At 44.7% G+C, this 17,463-nt stretch overlaps 1 protein-coding gene and 1 long non-coding RNA gene across 7 annotated transcripts in view; one reads left to right on the top strand and one right to left on the bottom strand.

The window, feature by feature from the left end:
• The window catches only part of LOC110541240 (uncharacterized), a 59,821-nt gene that overhangs the window by 19,330 nt on the left and 23,028 nt on the right, over window positions 1–17,463 (top strand). The gene's annotated exons all lie outside the window — the stretch shown is intronic.
• Window positions 537–16,616, bottom strand: Zbtb21 (zinc finger and BTB domain containing 21). 6 transcript variants are annotated; one of them, XM_021628027.2, is made up of 4 exons: window positions 16,406–16,604; window positions 11,464–11,600; window positions 7,371–7,536; window positions 537–5,342 (listed from the first exon to the last, which is right to left on the bottom strand). In XM_021628027.2, exons 2-4 carry the CDS (start codon window positions 11,533–11,535, stop codon window positions 4,354–4,356), a joined length of 1,227 nt encoding a protein of 408 aa, XP_021483702.1. In that variant the 5' UTR covers window positions 11,536–11,600; window positions 16,406–16,604; the 3' UTR covers window positions 537–4,353. The 6 variants fall into 6 exon arrangements, with proteins under 6 accessions (XP_021483702.1, XP_021483701.1, XP_021483698.1 ...); XM_021628026.2 differs by having other exon boundaries at window positions 5,943–7,536; XM_021628023.2 differs by having other exon boundaries at window positions 537–7,536; window positions 16,505–16,616.

Consider the following 17,463-nt stretch of genomic DNA (forward strand, 5'->3'; position numbering starts at 1 on the left):
TAAGCAGCTCCATCTACCAGTGTAGGAGTTTATCTATTCTCTCTGTATCCTTCTCTTACCTTAGTGGTATATTCACAGCCAGGTATTTGCAAAAATAAAGAGGGACTATATTCCTGTGATGGAGGAGCCTCATTACAGTGAAAAAGGTTACAAACAGGAAAAGAGACTAGCTTATCAATGGTGTTGCTGAAATCTGAAGGCAGGTGCTGGGCACTGTCACAGATTTACACCTTCTCCCTAACACACAATAACCCTTGTGAAAATAAAGGAAGAGGTTTGAATCTGAGCAGGAATAATAAAGCAGACAGGCACAGTGCCCATGCATCTGTTTACATACCTGTGGAACCTCACATAACTGAGGGATATATCCAACTAGCAACTTAATTCTACAGGCAACTTGGAATAGTTGCCTGAGAAACTCATGTGTCCCCAAACTCACCAGCACCGCCCCAATCATCCTGACAGAAAGGGTCCCCCTTTATTGTCACCAGTACTACATGTAATTTTCAAAGCACAGATGCCAGTACCATCACAACTCAGAGCAGAGCACAGTACAGATTTATTGACCCATCCATCCAATGTTGGTCACCATTAAACAAAGACTACAGAACTGGGTAGAGTAAGCAATGGAGCATCATTACATCCCTACCTGACTATGCATTTTCAGTCCCCAAAAGGTTATTTCTGAAGAAAAAAAAAATCTGATTCTATTTAGCCAAGGCATGTAACAACAAAAATTATAAAACCCGTTTGCTTTTAGTTAAACAGAATTTGATGAAAACTGCTCTTAGGGCAGTTTGGATTAAAGCCACCTATGGCCACCTTCTGGGAATCAGTATTAACCAAGAACTGTGGAGATTTAGACAATGTATACAAACAACCTAAGAATGTAGAATCCAACTATTTTAAAGAATTACAGGAAAATGTTTCTGATTCCCCAAAGCTTGTCTCTAAAAAACACTAACTTCCCTTTCTTCTCTAAAATCTGAACCCCAATTTAGCTCTCTGCCCTGGAGAAAAGCTCCCAGTGGTCTTCTTCCCAGCTGGAGTCCTCACTGAGGGGCACTGAAGAAGATGCTAAAAAAAAATCATAAAAAATATCAAATGTCTTAAAGCACTAAAGCCACAAGCAATGAAAACCTACTTGAATAGCTCTACCTGTTTTTTGAAGATAGTCTCACCATGCTACTCCTAAACTCAATGATCCTCCATCTTAGCTTTCCAAACAGATAATATGGTAACAATAGGTGCATGCCACCACATCTGGACTAAAATTTGTTTTAACGAATACTCAGTAAGGGTATGCACTCAGTAAGTGTATTATCTGAGTCAATAATGCATTTCACAACTATTCCCAAAGCATCAAATATCAGAAATTAACAAACTGACTTTGAATGTTGTAATAAAGGCTAATGGGTGAGATTTATAAAGAAATCTAAAGGATTGAAAGCTACTCATTTTGAAATAAGGAAATGTACCAACTTCACAAACGTGCACACCCATGAGAGCTCAACTACAGAAAACAGAGACTAGCTTCAGGCCCACCAGGCCTGCCCACCAGGGAAGGCAGTGTTCAGGCCTTCGTCTCAGAGAAAAGGCCCATCTTACTATCTCAGTCACCATTTTCATTAGCACTTGCAGTGGCTACATGCAGGTTTAGGCGGTAAGTGACTGAGTACCAGGCAATCTTTTCAAAGAGAAGGACATATTCTAAAACAGAAAAGTAGAATACACACAGCCCTGGTCATCTGTACATCTGGCAGAACCACAGATGTATCTGAACTAGTTTTAAAGGGATAATTAGCTAGCAACCTGGAAATGCTAACCCTGAGATACAAGGATCTGTTAGCTCCATTGCTTACTCTGAGTGGGAAAAACATGTTTTAGGTACTCAATCCTTTCCACATAAAGAAAACAATTCAATAACAAATTCTCAGGTTAACAAAGAATATATTAAAAGTTTACATTCTTTCCACAACTGCATAAAAAAGCAGGCATCTTAAATAATTAGAAGAAACAATGCATTTTCTATACTTGCAAAAATTAATTACAATCAGAAAAACATTTACAAGAATATCTTTACTATCTAAAGATTTACAATGGTGAAGGACCTATTTATTGAACACCAAACATCTGCCTGGTGGCTGAGATAAACATTCTCTAAAAAATGCTTACTGAATAAAGTGATTAATGTCTTCCATAATTTTGTTTCTTAGCATTTAAAATAGTTACATGAGTGGAAGAACAGTTTTTGACACCAAAATAAATTCTCTCAGCCTGATGTCTTTTAAGATACAGTATCAAAAGCAATAGAAAAATCACAACTGCATTATAAATGTTTTTGGTTCAAAATTTTATTTGAAGTCTTACGTTTCTTCCTAGACAAAAAAGGTGACAAACATTGGTAATCTGTAAAACCTAACAAATACGCAGAGTCTATATTTAGATCAAAAATACTTTTTTTTGCAACAGTGTTATTTTATAAATCTTTAAAAATGTAGCATAGGTTCAAGTCCTGGGGCACTGCACTGGCAATGCCAGGTTTGGAGATTATCACTCTAGCTATACAGCAGATGACCATGCAGGGAGACGGTCGTAAAAGAAGTGACACTTTGAGGTGTTCAGAGGGAAAAACCATTCACTCACCACACAGAATGAGTTCAGTGGACAGCTACCTAGCCTGGCACTAGCTTCATTCATTAAATGGTGGATACTTTTAGTTCATCTCTAAAATGCATAGTTCAAGAAAACAGATGGCAAGAATCAGTAAAAATGCAACATAATTTTACTTCCCTTCTCTGCCAAATTTAAGGAACAAAATAGGAAAATGCATACATATTTAGGAATTTTTGAGTTTTTTCAAGTGAAAGAATAAAAGACAAAATTCCACATATATCTTCTATAATATACAAAGTCAATTAGTATTTTATTAAAAAAAAGTTTGTTTCAATATAAAGATTGCCTTTGCTACCATGGGTGTAGAATGCTGGTGAGGAGATGGGCCGGTGCCTCTGCTAGAGCACACCTTGAAAATGTGAAGAAACAGCTTGCAGCAAAAGTGAACAGGGAGTTTGTGTCCTTCTAACATTTTTTCCAGGTGTGATCCTCCCTGGGGAATGAAATCAAAGTTTCATCTTTTGAAATATTCCACTGAACTCTGGATACTGCCTATGAAGAGTTTTAATTACAACCTACATTAAAAAAAAAAAAAAAGAGCCCAAACCATAAGTACTAAATCAAGTAGCAAAAACTAATTTTGGACCCTTGCTAGTGATTTAATACACATTTGCGTATCAGATAGTGACATTTTCACTGCCATCCACTACAATACTCCCACAGAAGTCCTCACAAAAGACAGGCAGAAAATGTGTATGTTGTGCCTACAGTTCTTAGAAAGCACGTGGAAGCTGCAATGTGGCATTTCCTCCAATCTCTGAAGCCTCTAGAAGGAATGGTCTGGGATGTGGTAAGGCTGTGTGTGCTCTGCTAACCTCATGCTAGCACTGCTTATCCCAATGATACCCAAGTTTCAAGCTGGCAGAGACCAAACACTGTCAGTTCTAAAGCGCCAGTTGAAAGCCATACTATGATGCAGAGAACATCCCACAGAGTTCAGTGGCTTTCACAACCAAGCTGTTGTTGCTGACTGTAGAACACCCCACAAACTTGCTTCCAATACTCTGCCTTCCTTAGTACATGGCCATCACTGATTAGATGAAGTGACTGACAGCTTGTTATTTTATAAAAAAAATCTAAGTGTGACTATTGCTGATTTAAATGCTCACAATTTTCATACAAAAAGAAAGTTTCATGGAACCACAAAATACCAAATATTTGTCTTATCAAGTGTCAGGATAATTTATTAAAGTTGGGGTTTGTCTTTTCTTATTGCTGAAGTATTCTAAAATCTGACTCAATACAGCAAATTACACCCCTTCTTCCTTGTATGGTTTTTGGCCTTAGAAACATGGCTAAGGATTACCTCAAACTTAGGTGTCTGTAATAATAATCAAACACTTCCCTAGCATTCCACTACCTAGAAACCAAAAAACAAAAACCCCAATCAAGTAATTATAGTGACACCTCGGAATGAGGAACCATGCAATTCACCAATATTAACCCAACTTCAACAGTAACAGAATCAAACCCTGCTGCGAGGTCCAGAACCACAATATTTCAGAGTTTGTTCCTAAAGCTGTGAGGACATTCCCAGCCAGTTTCAATTTATCCCAAACTTAAAATTCAAACATAACAATTCCCAACCTTTATTATTATTATTTAATATTTTGTCTTAGGACACAGTTCACAAGCAAAGGGCCTGTTGTTTTGTGACAGGCGAGAGGGGAATGTCCTTTAATTGTGTGACTGCTCATGACTCCAAAGACTGAAGGCGGTCTTGAATGTCCTATGGCAGAGCTTGCACATGAACTGTCTTTTAAATGTGATTGCTGAAAGGGGTGGAGCGTGGTAAAAGAGGGTGTCTGACTCCTGGGGTGCAAACAGCTTCTCTGTGGCTGGGGTCGGGTTCTCAGGCAGGCCTGTGGGGCTGTCAGGCTCCAGGGGCTGAATCTTGGGCAAGGGTGGTGGAGGTGGCAGAGGTGGTGGTGAGGGGGAGTTTGTGGGCACAGGACACATCTCTGCCTCTTTTTGTGCAGGCTCCTCTGTGGCCTGAGACATGTGGGACTGGAAGTGACTCCAGAGCCGAAAGTTGGTACGGAAAGCTTTGTGGCATACGTGGCAGATGAAGGGCTTCACGGAACACAGCAGCTCCTGATGTCGCTCCAGCTGCTTATGTGCCGTGAACATCTTTCCACATTTCTCACAGGGCCATAGGCCTGCCTCCTTGCTGGGGCCAGCCTCCCTGGGAGCTGCACTGGCCTCAGGAGCTTCCTCCTCAGCCTCCTCCACAGGCTCCTCTTTGACTTGAACTTTCAGTTGCTTTGAAAGACTCAAGTCTTCAGGGAGGCAGGAGGAATCCTCAGAATCAAAGTTCACTTGCTCTGAAGAATCACTAAATGCTGTGTCCTCTTTTGGAGCAGCCACATGGTTTACCTTGCTAGGCTCAGCCTGAAACCTGGAAGCAGCTGCCACTTCACCATTGTGGTCTAGGGTGGGCAGGGAGATGTTCTCTGCTGAAGCCATGTTGTTCTGGTTGTGCACTTCTACCTGGTGCCGCCAGATGCTGAAGGAGGACTTGAAGGTACGCATGCACTCCAGGCAGGTCAGCTTTTTGTACTCACACCTGTCCTCATGCTCCTGCTTCAGTGCGGGGGAGAAGAACCTGAGGCTGCAGTAAGGGCAAACGGTGGCGTTCCGGCACAAGCGCTCGTGGTTGCCTTGCTCTAGAAGAGAAGAGAGCTTAGCATTACAGAGGCGGCACGGGTAAACCTCCTTGCTCTCTACCGCGCGTGCCAGAGCCTGCTCTTTTGGCTTAGAAGCTCTGCTCACTCCGAGGGGCCTCTCTCCTGGGTGCATCTTTATGTGCTGCTTAAACTGAGAGAGAAAGCGGTATGCCTTGCCACAGTAGGCACAAGTGTAGGCCCCTTTGGCTCGGGAGCGCAAGTTCCTCTTGATGACTTGCTGTGCTGGGGAGCTACTCTGTCCCTGGAAGCCAGGCTTGCTGCGCCTCAGCTTAATGATCAGGGCCTTCTTAATCTCCCTCTCTCTCACTATGTCAATCAGCTTTCTTTGGAATTTCTCATCCAATACTGCATGGGAACTAGTGGCTGGCGATGGGTTCTTCACTATGCCGTGTTGGGTCTGACAGTGTGTCCACACTTTGAAGTTGGTATGAAACCTCTTGTGACAGATGTCACAAGCATAAGGCTTCTCTGGGTTATGGTACATGTTAACATGGCGGTGAAGACCCGCAGTTGATCTAAAAATCTTAAGGCAATGTTTGCATTTAAATTTTTTGTTTGGTCTCGTCCCCTCCAACTCACCAAACTCCTCTCTGTTTAAGTCAGAATCTGGGAAGTTGCTGTCAAGGGAAGGAGGGCTCCTGCCCTCTTCACAGTTCTCTTCTGAGACAGCAGGCCCGTGCTCATTTGCCCTTGCCTTCTTCAAGGGTGACCTTCTGTCTGCCTGGAACCTTCTCTTTGCTGGGAGTCTGCTCATATCCCTCTGATCGTCCTCTGTTTTGAGGGGCAGGTCTCTTGTAGCTGCTGCTGCTGCATCTCCCACAGTGACCCGGATGATGTCTGAGGGGTCCGACAGTGGGCTGCTGGGCTCGGTCTTAATGCGCACCTCAGTCACAGGGGAGGACCCCTCCCTGTCTGTCGACTGAGAAGCACTAAAGGACCTGAGACGATGAGGCTGAAGCACTTGAGGCCTGTCATCCAGGGCTTTTTTTTCACTGCATTCTTTTAAAGATGACTTTTGAGACATCGCACAGAACATACTGCCCGGTGCCTCATTTGCTGCCGTGGATGATCCCTGGGATGACTTCAAATCTATAGATGGGGAGTAGACAGGAACCTGGCTGTCCATAGATAGTGACCGCCTGAGGAGGCTTTTCACTAGTGGGCCACTTCTGTCAATGCTCTGGTTTGCAGAAGCAGGCCCACTGGATGGGACCACCAGGCCTAGCTTAGAGTAGTAGAGCAAGTTCCTATCCTCCCCCTGACCACCTCCTTTGCTAGTTTCTTTTAAGAGATATGGAGTCTCTGATGAGCTACGAAGAGACAGGACAGGTGGCCGTGGTCTCTTCAGAGCCAGCTCTATAGCTTTCCCCTTGGGAAGCTGGCTACTCACCCCTGGTTTATCATCTGTGGCCTCCCTGTCCTGTGAAGGCTGTGGGGGCAGGACTGCATTTCTTTTTACCAAACTGCCCCTGTTAGGATCATCCAAAGCCCCAGACTGTTCCAGAGACTTTGCATATACTGCAGCACTATCCTTCGGCCAGCTCTTTTCAGTTAAGGACAGACTGTGAAACTGTTCTGGCGGCTTGGCTACATGTGGCTTACTGGTGCTGGTCTTGACTGAACCACTAGGGGAGGCCCGGGCAGCATGGCTGAGATCCTGCACAGCTGGACCACTGGCTTTCCCTGGCACTTCGCTTCTGCCCTGACATACAATGACACTTCGCTTTTGAGAGCTGGTCTCATCATCTTCCACCGGTACTCTTTTCCTGTTGGGACAGGCTGGAAAAGGAGCCTGAGGGGCTTTGGCAACAATGTTGGTCAGGAAGGAGATACCAAGGCTATACCCCAGCTCTTGCACAGCAGCCAGGCTGCCCTTCTCCACAAAAAGGGAAGAAGAGTAAATGTAGTTCAGAACGTTGTCAAAAGCATCAGGCTCACAGAAGTCCAGCTGAAAGACAGTCTGTGCCTCGTTCTCCTTATTCGTGAATAAACTCTGGAAGTACTCACTGCTGGCAGCCAAGACGTTCTTATGAGCACGGAACTTCTGGTCCCCAACAATCAGGAGCACATCACACAGCTGTCCCTTGAGGCGCTCCTCATTGAGGGCACTGAGCAGAGAGATGGCATGTGCTGGGTTGATGTAATGCAGCAGTCCCTCCATCCTGCAGTTTATCTGGAAGACAGAAAATGAGACTATCACCATTTGTATTCCAAAGGCCTGCTCAAACTTAATAGGTATACACAGAGATGACACTTGAAAATGAGGTTGAGTATTTAGGGTCCTTACCCATCTAATGCTTGGTTACATTTAATTTATTCAGGGAATAATTATGAATTGTCAAAAATTTTAGCCTGGCTGTAAAGCTGGTTAAGGGGTTTGAACTGAAAGGTCACTGAAATTCTGTTCAAACCTAAAGATGAGAGAAGGCAACTTGGTGGGTGTGAGCTTTGGGACCAAATGCTAGGCTGAGGTGCAAGCTGCACCCTGTGAGCTGATACCTTCTGTACACAGGTCTGTGTGTGAAGCAGGGTAACAATTGTGCCCTCCTGCAAGGGTGTGGCAAAGATTAGATGAACAAGCATCTACAGTAAACACTCAACAAATGTGCAGCTGTCAGGACTATAAGAATAGGTTTAATTTAGTATCAAAGGAGAAGGTCCATATTACCACCCCCTCCCTGGTGCTCTAGAACAAAACAGATATTGTCATGGAGCTGGGAATGTAGTTTAGTGGTAGAGCACCTGCTTTGTACATGAAGACCCTTGATCACATTACCAGCACCACGGAGAGTGCGAGCGCGCGCGCATGCACACGCATGCATGCGTGTGTGTGTGTGTGTGTGTGTGTGTGTGTGTGTGTGTGTGTGTGTGTGAGAGAGAGAGACAGAGACAGAGACAGAGACAGAAAGAGTCAGATACTGATTTTTACTACTGGAATGTATCCACAGTGACTAGATACATCTTTGACAAACTTATTCTAAAGACTGCTGCTGAGAACCACACCCAGCTGCAGCCTTAACTGAAGACTTCTTGCCCGTGGTCCTCCAAAGTCACAAGTCCACAGCTCCTGGCTCTCAGGGTCAGCCTTTACTAGTCACTTGGAGATTAAGCTCCTTGGTTTTCAGAGAGAACAGAGTGCAAGATGCAGACAGGAGTGTGGCTGTTATTGGCGTTTCAGCTCTGCCACTAGAAATGAAGCTAGCACCCACCAGGTTTCCCTTCACTCCTGCCTGCCTTCCCTTAATAGTGACATGTAGCTCTTTATTGTAACAAATACTTGGATGAGCTCCTTTGTTTTCTGCCAGCTATTTCCATTTCTCACTCACTCCTAGCTCACTGTAAGAACCACACATCTATGTAAGGACACATCTCATCTTTTACAGGGGTCAGCAGAAAAGCACTGAGTTTAGACTGCCACAAGACTGACTCAGCCATGCACTGGTGGTCTGTAGCACTGAGAATTTCTGAAGATGTTGACACAGGGGAAATAGCAGACCAAAAGTAAAGGTTGGGCAGATATTTGTCAGGTTTTTTTTTTTTTTTAACTCAATTTAATAGCTTGAAACCAGCAATTAAAAAACAGATAAAGCACTAATAGAAAAAAATGTCAGAAAATACTAAATGTGGCAAGGGCTTGGAAAACCTGTTTCAGTTATAGACAGACATATCCCTGTGTGTAAGCATACATCCAGTTGAGTTGTAAAAGCACTCCCCCGCCCCCCCCCCCGGGAGGTCAGAGTTACATGTGTTCTTGGCTAGTCTGTCACTCTGAGCCCCAATTTTTCCCCTATACAGCAGAGACAGTAACTGCTTCCATACAATGCTGCTGAGGGGCAAATGAGATGATTATTTCATCACTCAGCACCAAAAACAGTACCTACCTAGCAACCAATCAGTCATGGAAGCACATTTGAGAAGACTCAAGAAAGTAGAGCATGAGCCTGGAGATTATGAAGAAAATACAACACAACAGAGGTAAGAACTAAGCTGATAAACAACTGGAGCCTAGAGAGCCTGGAAATATGGACAAGATCATCTCAGGAGTCAGACTGTAAGGCTGGGTAGCTGTGAGGAGATTTTACTATGTAGGAAATGGGTAGCCATTGGAGGACCATAGGCAAGAAGCCTGAGTTATGTCTTAATTATAATAGTTCTGGCTTTATTGTGGACAGCACACAACAAAGCAAAGGACATAGGAGGAGTCTACTGCCATGACAGTCTGCCAGGGGCTGGCATTAGATACAAAGGCAGAGCCATTAAGTTTTCTAATGGAGTAACTACAGAGCAATGGGAAGAGTCAAGGATGTCTCCAAGGATCCTGCCAGGATAGGGAGAAGAAAAGGATGGATTTGGCAGAGACATCAGGCTGCTTCCCTCCCTGCCTCTCCTTTTCTAGGGGATTCAGTTCTAATAACACTCTACAGTTGAGCGACAACTTATCAGCCTTACCTTTATGCACATCTATTTCCTTTTCTGAGTTCCCTGGAATCTCTGCCCAAACACCTATATCTAGACCTTTGTATCAGGCTCTACTTTTGAGAGAAAAATCAAAACAGCAAGACAATCTGAAACCAGAAATGGAAGCTAGGATCCACCCAGAATGTGCTAAAACTCTACTAACCACAGAGGATGTTAAAAAGACAAGCACAGCCTAGCTCCTGGAGTTTAGTCTTGCATAGGAATAGCACACATCAATCTATTGACAATATACAATATGTAGGAACAGAAAAATGTCTATGTTGTTCATAGGAGATGCAGTCCAGGTGACAGCCACTAGACCCAGGTGAAAGATAGCCAGATGAGGAACCAAAGCATGGGAAAGAGACAGGGGGGGAAAGGTGAGGGGACCTGCAAGGGACAGGGGCAGTATATGAAGCACCACAAACAAGAGAGAACAAGAGTCATTTAACTACAACTCAACAGCAGCTACAAATCTCATGTACAAAACACACAGCCCTTACTGTCCCTGGCCTGCTCATCTCCACCTAACTCATTATGCAGAAATCCCATCACTTAACCAGAAAGGCCTGGAAGGTGCTCGGCAACTGAACTGTGGAAGAAAAGGCCTATTAAGGGCAGGAGTAGCTGAGACAAAGTCCCCTAAAAAACTGTCATGACCCTGAGATACATGAAAGGGGTCTGGGAACCAAAATGAAGACACTGGAGATCATAAGCAGAAGAGTGACACCTGTTCCTACAGTCTCTAGAGACTGAAGAGATGTGGTATGGATTCACACTTTAATTCAATTATGAGGACTTGAAAGCAATGGCCCCAGTCCTGGTCTACCTGAAAACAAGGACTATTTGAATTCTTGCATCTTGATTATAGCAGGTGTAACCGCTTATTGAGTTTTTCAACTAAAGCATAAACACTGCCTTGAGAAAGCAAACAAAGGGGAAAAGCAGAACTGCAATCCAGCACACTATGATTGGGGAAGTACAGATGAATCCTCTAGACCTGACCTGTTGACATCTCAGCTGCTCAACCCTCAGAAGAGCAGTTGTGCTGCTGAGCGCACTTTCCCAATGAATGTTAGAGTATAGCACATTCATTTTCCTGTATGATTTAACTACAACTCAACAGCAGCTACAAATCTCATGTACAAAACACACAGCCCTTACTGTCCCTGGCCTGCTCATCTCCACCTAACTCATTATGCAGAAATCCCATCACTTAACCAGAAAGGCCGGGAAGGTGCTCGGCAACTGAACTGTGGAAGAAAAGGCCTATTAAGGGCAGGAGTAGCTGAGACAAAGTCCCCTAAAAAAACAGATTCTGAAACAGACTGACTTCCTCATTACTTGGATCTCCCTATAAATATCTTTCCAAACTCTGCCTGATATGGTTCTACCTAATGTTGTTTCCTAAAGATTCTAAAGGGAGAGAATGGAGAAAACTGTTCTAGTAAAAGTTCATGGTAGACAGCTATATAGTCTAGTGCTACCTATCATGAATGGTAATCTTATCAGGATTACTCATCCTTTCTGAGCAGTAATGTCCTTGCCTGTTCAGTGTTAGCCCTACCCATACCATGTGGAAATCCCATGAGGCATAAACAAAGCAACTTGAGAAAAGCCCAATCTACAAAGAAAATCCCACCTGGCAAGTACACATCTTTCTTCTCTCTTCCTCTCCCGAGTGTTTGTGAGCCTGCTGTACACAGTGCAGCATAAGAGGTACTGGTGATGGGAGGTGAGCTCGTTGGCTGGTTTCCTGTTCTCCTTCACCTCACATTCCTGTGACCGGGCAGACAACAATGTGATAAAGAAGGCACAGAGTGTGGAAGAACACTAATGTCAGGAGGCTATCAATGTGGCCAGGTAATGGGAGGGTGGATGAATGAGTGACTGGTGGGAATCAGGTAGGGCTTGGGACTCACTTGATACTGAAGTTAAAGCCAAAGGCTCAGAACTTCCAGGAATGTTATCTGATTGGCCCAGGTTTAAAATCTTTTGATGCCCTGGCTTCAATTCAACTTCCTGGAAGGACCCTAAAGCCCCTCATAGCTGAACTCAAATTATTTCATGTCATCATACAAACACTATGATACACTGGCTGCTGAGGTGAGGTGAGACATCTGTATCTTAATATAAATTAATTCAACCCAAGTATTTCCATTCTTATGCTACTCAGAATGAGGATTTCCGGTTTAAGGTAGGTAGGAAATTTTGGAATAAGACTATTCTGGAGAAAGACGCATAAGAAAGGGAAACTCTCAGAAACTCAACAAGATACTATAAAGGAAAGCTGAGAAGATGAGAGAAAATTCAAAACGATCTCCCATATCTCAATCTAAGAGACTGGTATCATAGCTAAAGATCATTACAAAAGACTATGCTCTGGGACTAATTAAAAAATGCACACTAACAAGTCTGTGGGAAATCTCCCTTTACTAACCTAAGGCTGAGCTTTGGGAACACCGCCCCTCTGCAATGTTGGAGAGTGCTTATTATATAAGCCTGATATGATCCTGGAAGTTGAGGGATGTGTGTGATACAAGGTGAGTGTCCAACATTTGACTACACACACACACACACACACACACAGCTCATCCCCAGGCCCGTAATTCTGTATTTAGCCCTCACACTCTCCACTTGATTTTACTACATGGTGACAGGAAGCTGGCTCTGAGTAGAGCCAAATGACTGATCTCAGTGTGGTCTGAAATTGCAATGCTCTAGTACCTGACTCACACATTCTTAACAAGTGGTTTGGATTTGTCCTTTCTGGCCTGAGTTTGTTGTTGTTTTTTTAAGCTTTTCCTCAAACTTCAAGAGTAATTGTGTGTGTGTGTTTGTGTTTATTTATTTATAATAAATCCCCTCCCAACCAGTCAGTTTCTATTATGGCATACTTCTACATGCCACTTGCTCCTGCCCTGTCTTTCAAGCTTGTCCTTCATGTGCTAGATTCTTCATGCAAGGCTTTTGTTAGTAACCCAGCACACAATCTCTTCCATAAATGCAGCTTGCTCACTGGCCCTCTCCATGTACAAGGCATGTAAATGGAGGGATGTATCTAAGGGATGTTAATTACATTCTTTACACAGGGGTACTCAAGACACACAAAGCCCTACTGTCTAGAGAAAAGGAAATCCCTAAACTCAATTTCAATGTGCTAAATGTACTGATGGAGAGAAAAGTGTGATGGCTGGTGTAGTCCCCAGGGGTGCAGAGGGAGCTCAGGAATCATCTTGTTGTAATACTGAATAAAATTACAGTCCCATATGTCCTAGTTAAAACATAATAGGCTAAAATTAAAATTAAAGTTAAAAAAGTCTTCAAGCCTCTATAGACAACAGTATTTAAACTACTTAAAATTCTTTAGTTACCTACTGTGGCTTTGTCCTGTTTTTGTTCCTGAGATACAAGCTGTCCATCTGACCTCCTCCACCAGTCAACCTGAACCATCCTACCAACCATTTGATTTCATCAAACCCCTTTTCCAACTCACTTCAAGTTCTAACCCTTTGGGAACTCTTTAGGACTGAACATTCCCAGCCAACATCCCTCGTTTGTTTGTTAAAGTCCTAACCTCTACACCTTAAAAGGCAATCATATTTGGAGCTGAGATCTTTACACAGCTAATTAAGTTAAAATGTGTCTTAATCTAATAAAACTGATGTTTTTGAACAAAGAATTAGAACAGAGAAAAACATGGAGGGAAGATCCCAAGAGGACACAGATGAAGGGGCAAGGCCTCAGGAGAAGCCTGGCCTGCCAATGCCACCTTTATCTCTAATTTCCAGCTTCTGTAACTGTGAGAAAGTAAGCTTGTATTGTTTAGGTCACTAGGTTTGTATACTAAATTAAAGCAGGCCAACTAAAACACAGTCCTTAATTTACTTAAGCTTAGAATAGGTAAACAAAATTCAGTGTGTGGCATGTGTCTACAATTGTAGTACTTGGGAAGCTGAGGCAGGAGGATTTATGAGTTCAAGTCCAATGTGGGCTGCAAGCCCTTACCAAAAAAGGCAAAAAGCAAATGCCTCCTGCCAACTCCTTTGCCACACAGAACAGGCACATTACTACACTAGGTTTATTCACTGTTATATGCTAACTCGCTGTGTGTCCCACCAGGACTGCAAGCTCTTTAAGGTCTTTTGGCATTTCTTATGATACCCAATTTGGAATCCTACATAGTAAATGTGTGATAATTTTCTACTCTCTACTCCAGTTAAATTAAGGAGTAGAAATGAAGCTCTTTGATTATTCTCTAAATAAAGTTGGCCACTTTACTGCCCTGTTTTAGACTACAGTTTTTTGTTTTTTTCTTAAATTATTTCCTAGAAAAACCCAAACTACAAACTAGCAAGCAAGACTCACCTCTGTACCAAACCTTGGTGGCAGTAGTGGTTTGAAAAGGTATGGTCCCCATAGACTAATGTGTGTAAATGCTCGGCCCATAGGTAGTGGCTCTATCAGGAGGTGTGGCCTGTTGGAGGAAGTGTGTCACCATAGGGGCTGGATTTGAGGTCTCCTATGCTCAAGTTACATTCAATGTGGACACAGTCCCTCTCTGCTGTCTTCAGATCAAGATGTAGAACTCTGAGCTCCTTTTCCAGCACCATGTCTGCCTGGACACTGCCATGCTTCCCACCATGATGACAGCCCCAATGAAATGTTTTCCTTTCTAAGAGTTGCCTTGGTCATGGTGTCTCTTCACAGCAACAAACCCACTCCTTACCAGCTAACACACAAATCTGCACTTCCAGTTTCTGAAACTTAAAAATATCTTCTATCTCTCCTTTACTTGGCTACTTTGTGCAAGAAGATTTAGATGGAACTACAAAGCTTTTGTAATTTGCCAACAGCAACACTTCATCCCTCTGCAATAACACCATTGTGATTTCAATGCATCAGCTTTTGTATGTGGATCCCTCAGAAGATTCCACATGCTCTCCACAAAAGCCCTTGTTTTCAAAGGTGTCCACCATGCAGAAAAAGCTCTCTAGACTTGAGTATTGAATGTGTTCATATTTATCTATCAGAGTCTATAGAGCACAACATGGGAGTATTTTCTCAGCTTTTCCTGAGCTTTTGTGGCTACACTAACAACTGGACTGACTCCATCTGTATCTCTGCTCAGACTTCTTCAGACACTAGCTCTTGGCTGCTTTCTGAACAGATTCATCTCAGTGAACCTACCTGTCCTTCATGGCACTTGTAACCTACATTCTCACATCTGCTTGAAGACCATTGTCTTAGGATGGGGTGATGCTAGCCAGGTCTCTGGCAGAAAAGTATACTCTTTCCTTTGCCCTTTGGCCAATCTTTAATACCCATAAATACAGCCCTCAATCAATTCTAGTGCTAGGACAACTAAAATGACTTCTCCTTGCTTAGAGACCTTTACTATGTTGTTACTTTTATAGTTCCCAAACCTAATATTCCCTACTACATAATACTGCTAATACCTCGAGGGAGAGCCTCTACTGACAATTTATATTTCCTAAGAATGATGCTCTCTATTCTTCCCAATAAATAGTAAAAACACTGTGCTGTTAAATACAGTGTTAAGTAAGTATATGCTAACCGAATTAAAGAGTCGCTTCTAAGTGACTACTTTACTTTCTACTTAATGTCAATATTTAGGGGTAAGGTTAAGGGTAATGATTAATCACCAGACGTGGAGGAGGGCTTTCCTTGGATTAACCTACTTTTGCCCTCTCAAACAAGGTGGGAGGACCACGAAACAAACCCAGGAACTTATGACCCAGGGTCATCCTGATAAACAATCACCGGACTACGCTGTAACACAGATGTCCGAGGACGTAGAAGCAATTAGAACTTATGCACCACCTAAAAATTCCAGGCTTTGGAGGGCTGCTCAGTGTCCCCCAGCACTGTGGTAACTTTAGGGAGTACCTAAGGCTCCCTGCATACTTGCAGCACTGTGCGGTTCTTCAGAACCCAGGGCCTCAGAGACACACACGTGCATGGTCCTTTGACTACAAGATGCAGTCTCTGCAGAAGGGCATTCAAAGGTGCTCCAAATATCCAAACTTGGGAGGTGGTGAGACCGGCCAACGTGTGAGCGGCAGGGAGGTCTTCCACGCTATGTCCCCGGAGGGTCTTTCTCCTGAGAAAAGCCCCTGGCACGGGGTGGAGGATACCACAGGTTTTTCATGGGCTCAGGAGGTGACCATGGAAGTGCTGGTTGCCAGGCTGTCACGCTCCAGCTGCGGCAGGTGCGGGCTGCCGCCACCGCCCGCTCCCCGGCCTCGCACGCGCACCGCCCAGCCCCGAGAGCGCGCCCTTGCCCGCAGAGGCGTCTCGACGGCTCTGCTGTGGTGTGACCCCAGACCCCACACCGAAGCTACCCAGGCCACCCCGCCAGAGTAGGTAGCTCAGCTGGCCCGGAGGCTGAGCATGCGTAGGAGCGAGGGCGAGGCCAGCGCAGGCACAGAGCATGCGCAGTGCAAAGGCACGCTCGACTACGTGGGAGTCTGGGCATGCTCGGTGAGGACCGCAGCCTCGCGCACGCGCAAAAGGGCCGGTGCCCGCAACCCACTGGTGGAGGAAAAAAGGAGAGAAATCACCTCAGAGTTACGTCAGGAAAGGCCGCGTTTTGCGGAGAGGCCGTAACCCCCGACAGGGCCCGACGTCCTCCTAGGGCGTGGAGCGTGACGGTTACTCACCGCTCTTCAGCCCCGGGGCAGGCGCCGGGCCCCTTTCCGCTCACACTCGGCTCGCGCAACCCGCAGCCGCCGCTGCCGCTGTGATTCCATCCATCTTGAATTTGACGTCATCCCACACCAGGGATGAGGTCATCGCAGGGAGCGCTCGTCACGTGTGCGGCGTTGGGATTGGGTGCCGGGCGACTGTGGGCGGGCCAGGGGCGGGTCTGCGGGAACGCGGCCGCGTTGGGTGCCCGCGTGGGTACCTCTTTGGGGAGGCGCAGTCACAAGCGGGGGACCGCAAGAACGCCCCAAGGTTCCGTGTGTGTCGTCGTGGGAAGCCCCTGAACGTGGAGCTGTGGGAAAGTGACTGGTTTCCATTTCTTCCTCCCGGAGAGAGCCGCAGTGGACAAGATGGGCTCCCAGGCTCCCCTCCCTTCAGATCGGCGGTTCTCATTCGCCTTGTGGCATCTGCCCGCAAACAGATCCAAACCTCTCCCTTTTAAAATGGGATTGAAGCTGGGCAGGGTGTTGCATGCACGTAATCCCAGCACCCTGGAGGCTGAGGCAGAATTCCTGCTGGCTATTCTGAAGTACAGAGGGAGACCCTGGCACATTTCAAAACAAAACAACAGCCGAGCAACCCTTTTCCTGCAACACCAACTCTGTTTTAGCTTCTTTGCATGAAAATTACAGTTCCATGTACTCAACCAGACAACATGCCAAACTACAAATCCCAGCTGTGAAGAGTAGTCTTAAGGCCACCGAACAGTAAGATAGTTTTCTAGAGCCTGGAACATAGCAGCAGACACTCTCAAGTGGAATTTCTATAAGATACCCTAAAAATGCCTGGATCTTAAATTAGGTGTTGTAAGTTTCAAGAAGTGTGTGATTTTCAGATCTGCTTCTGAAGGCGGGTTTTAGCTATATGAACCAAGGTAAATTAGTTTTATGAAGTGTGTGAGGGATATGTGAGAGAA

Source organism: Meriones unguiculatus, chromosome 17 (assembly GCF_030254825.1).
Source record: "Meriones unguiculatus strain TT.TT164.6M chromosome 17, Bangor_MerUng_6.1, whole genome shotgun sequence".
Classification (NCBI taxonomy): domain Eukaryota; kingdom Metazoa; phylum Chordata; class Mammalia; order Rodentia; family Muridae; genus Meriones; species Meriones unguiculatus.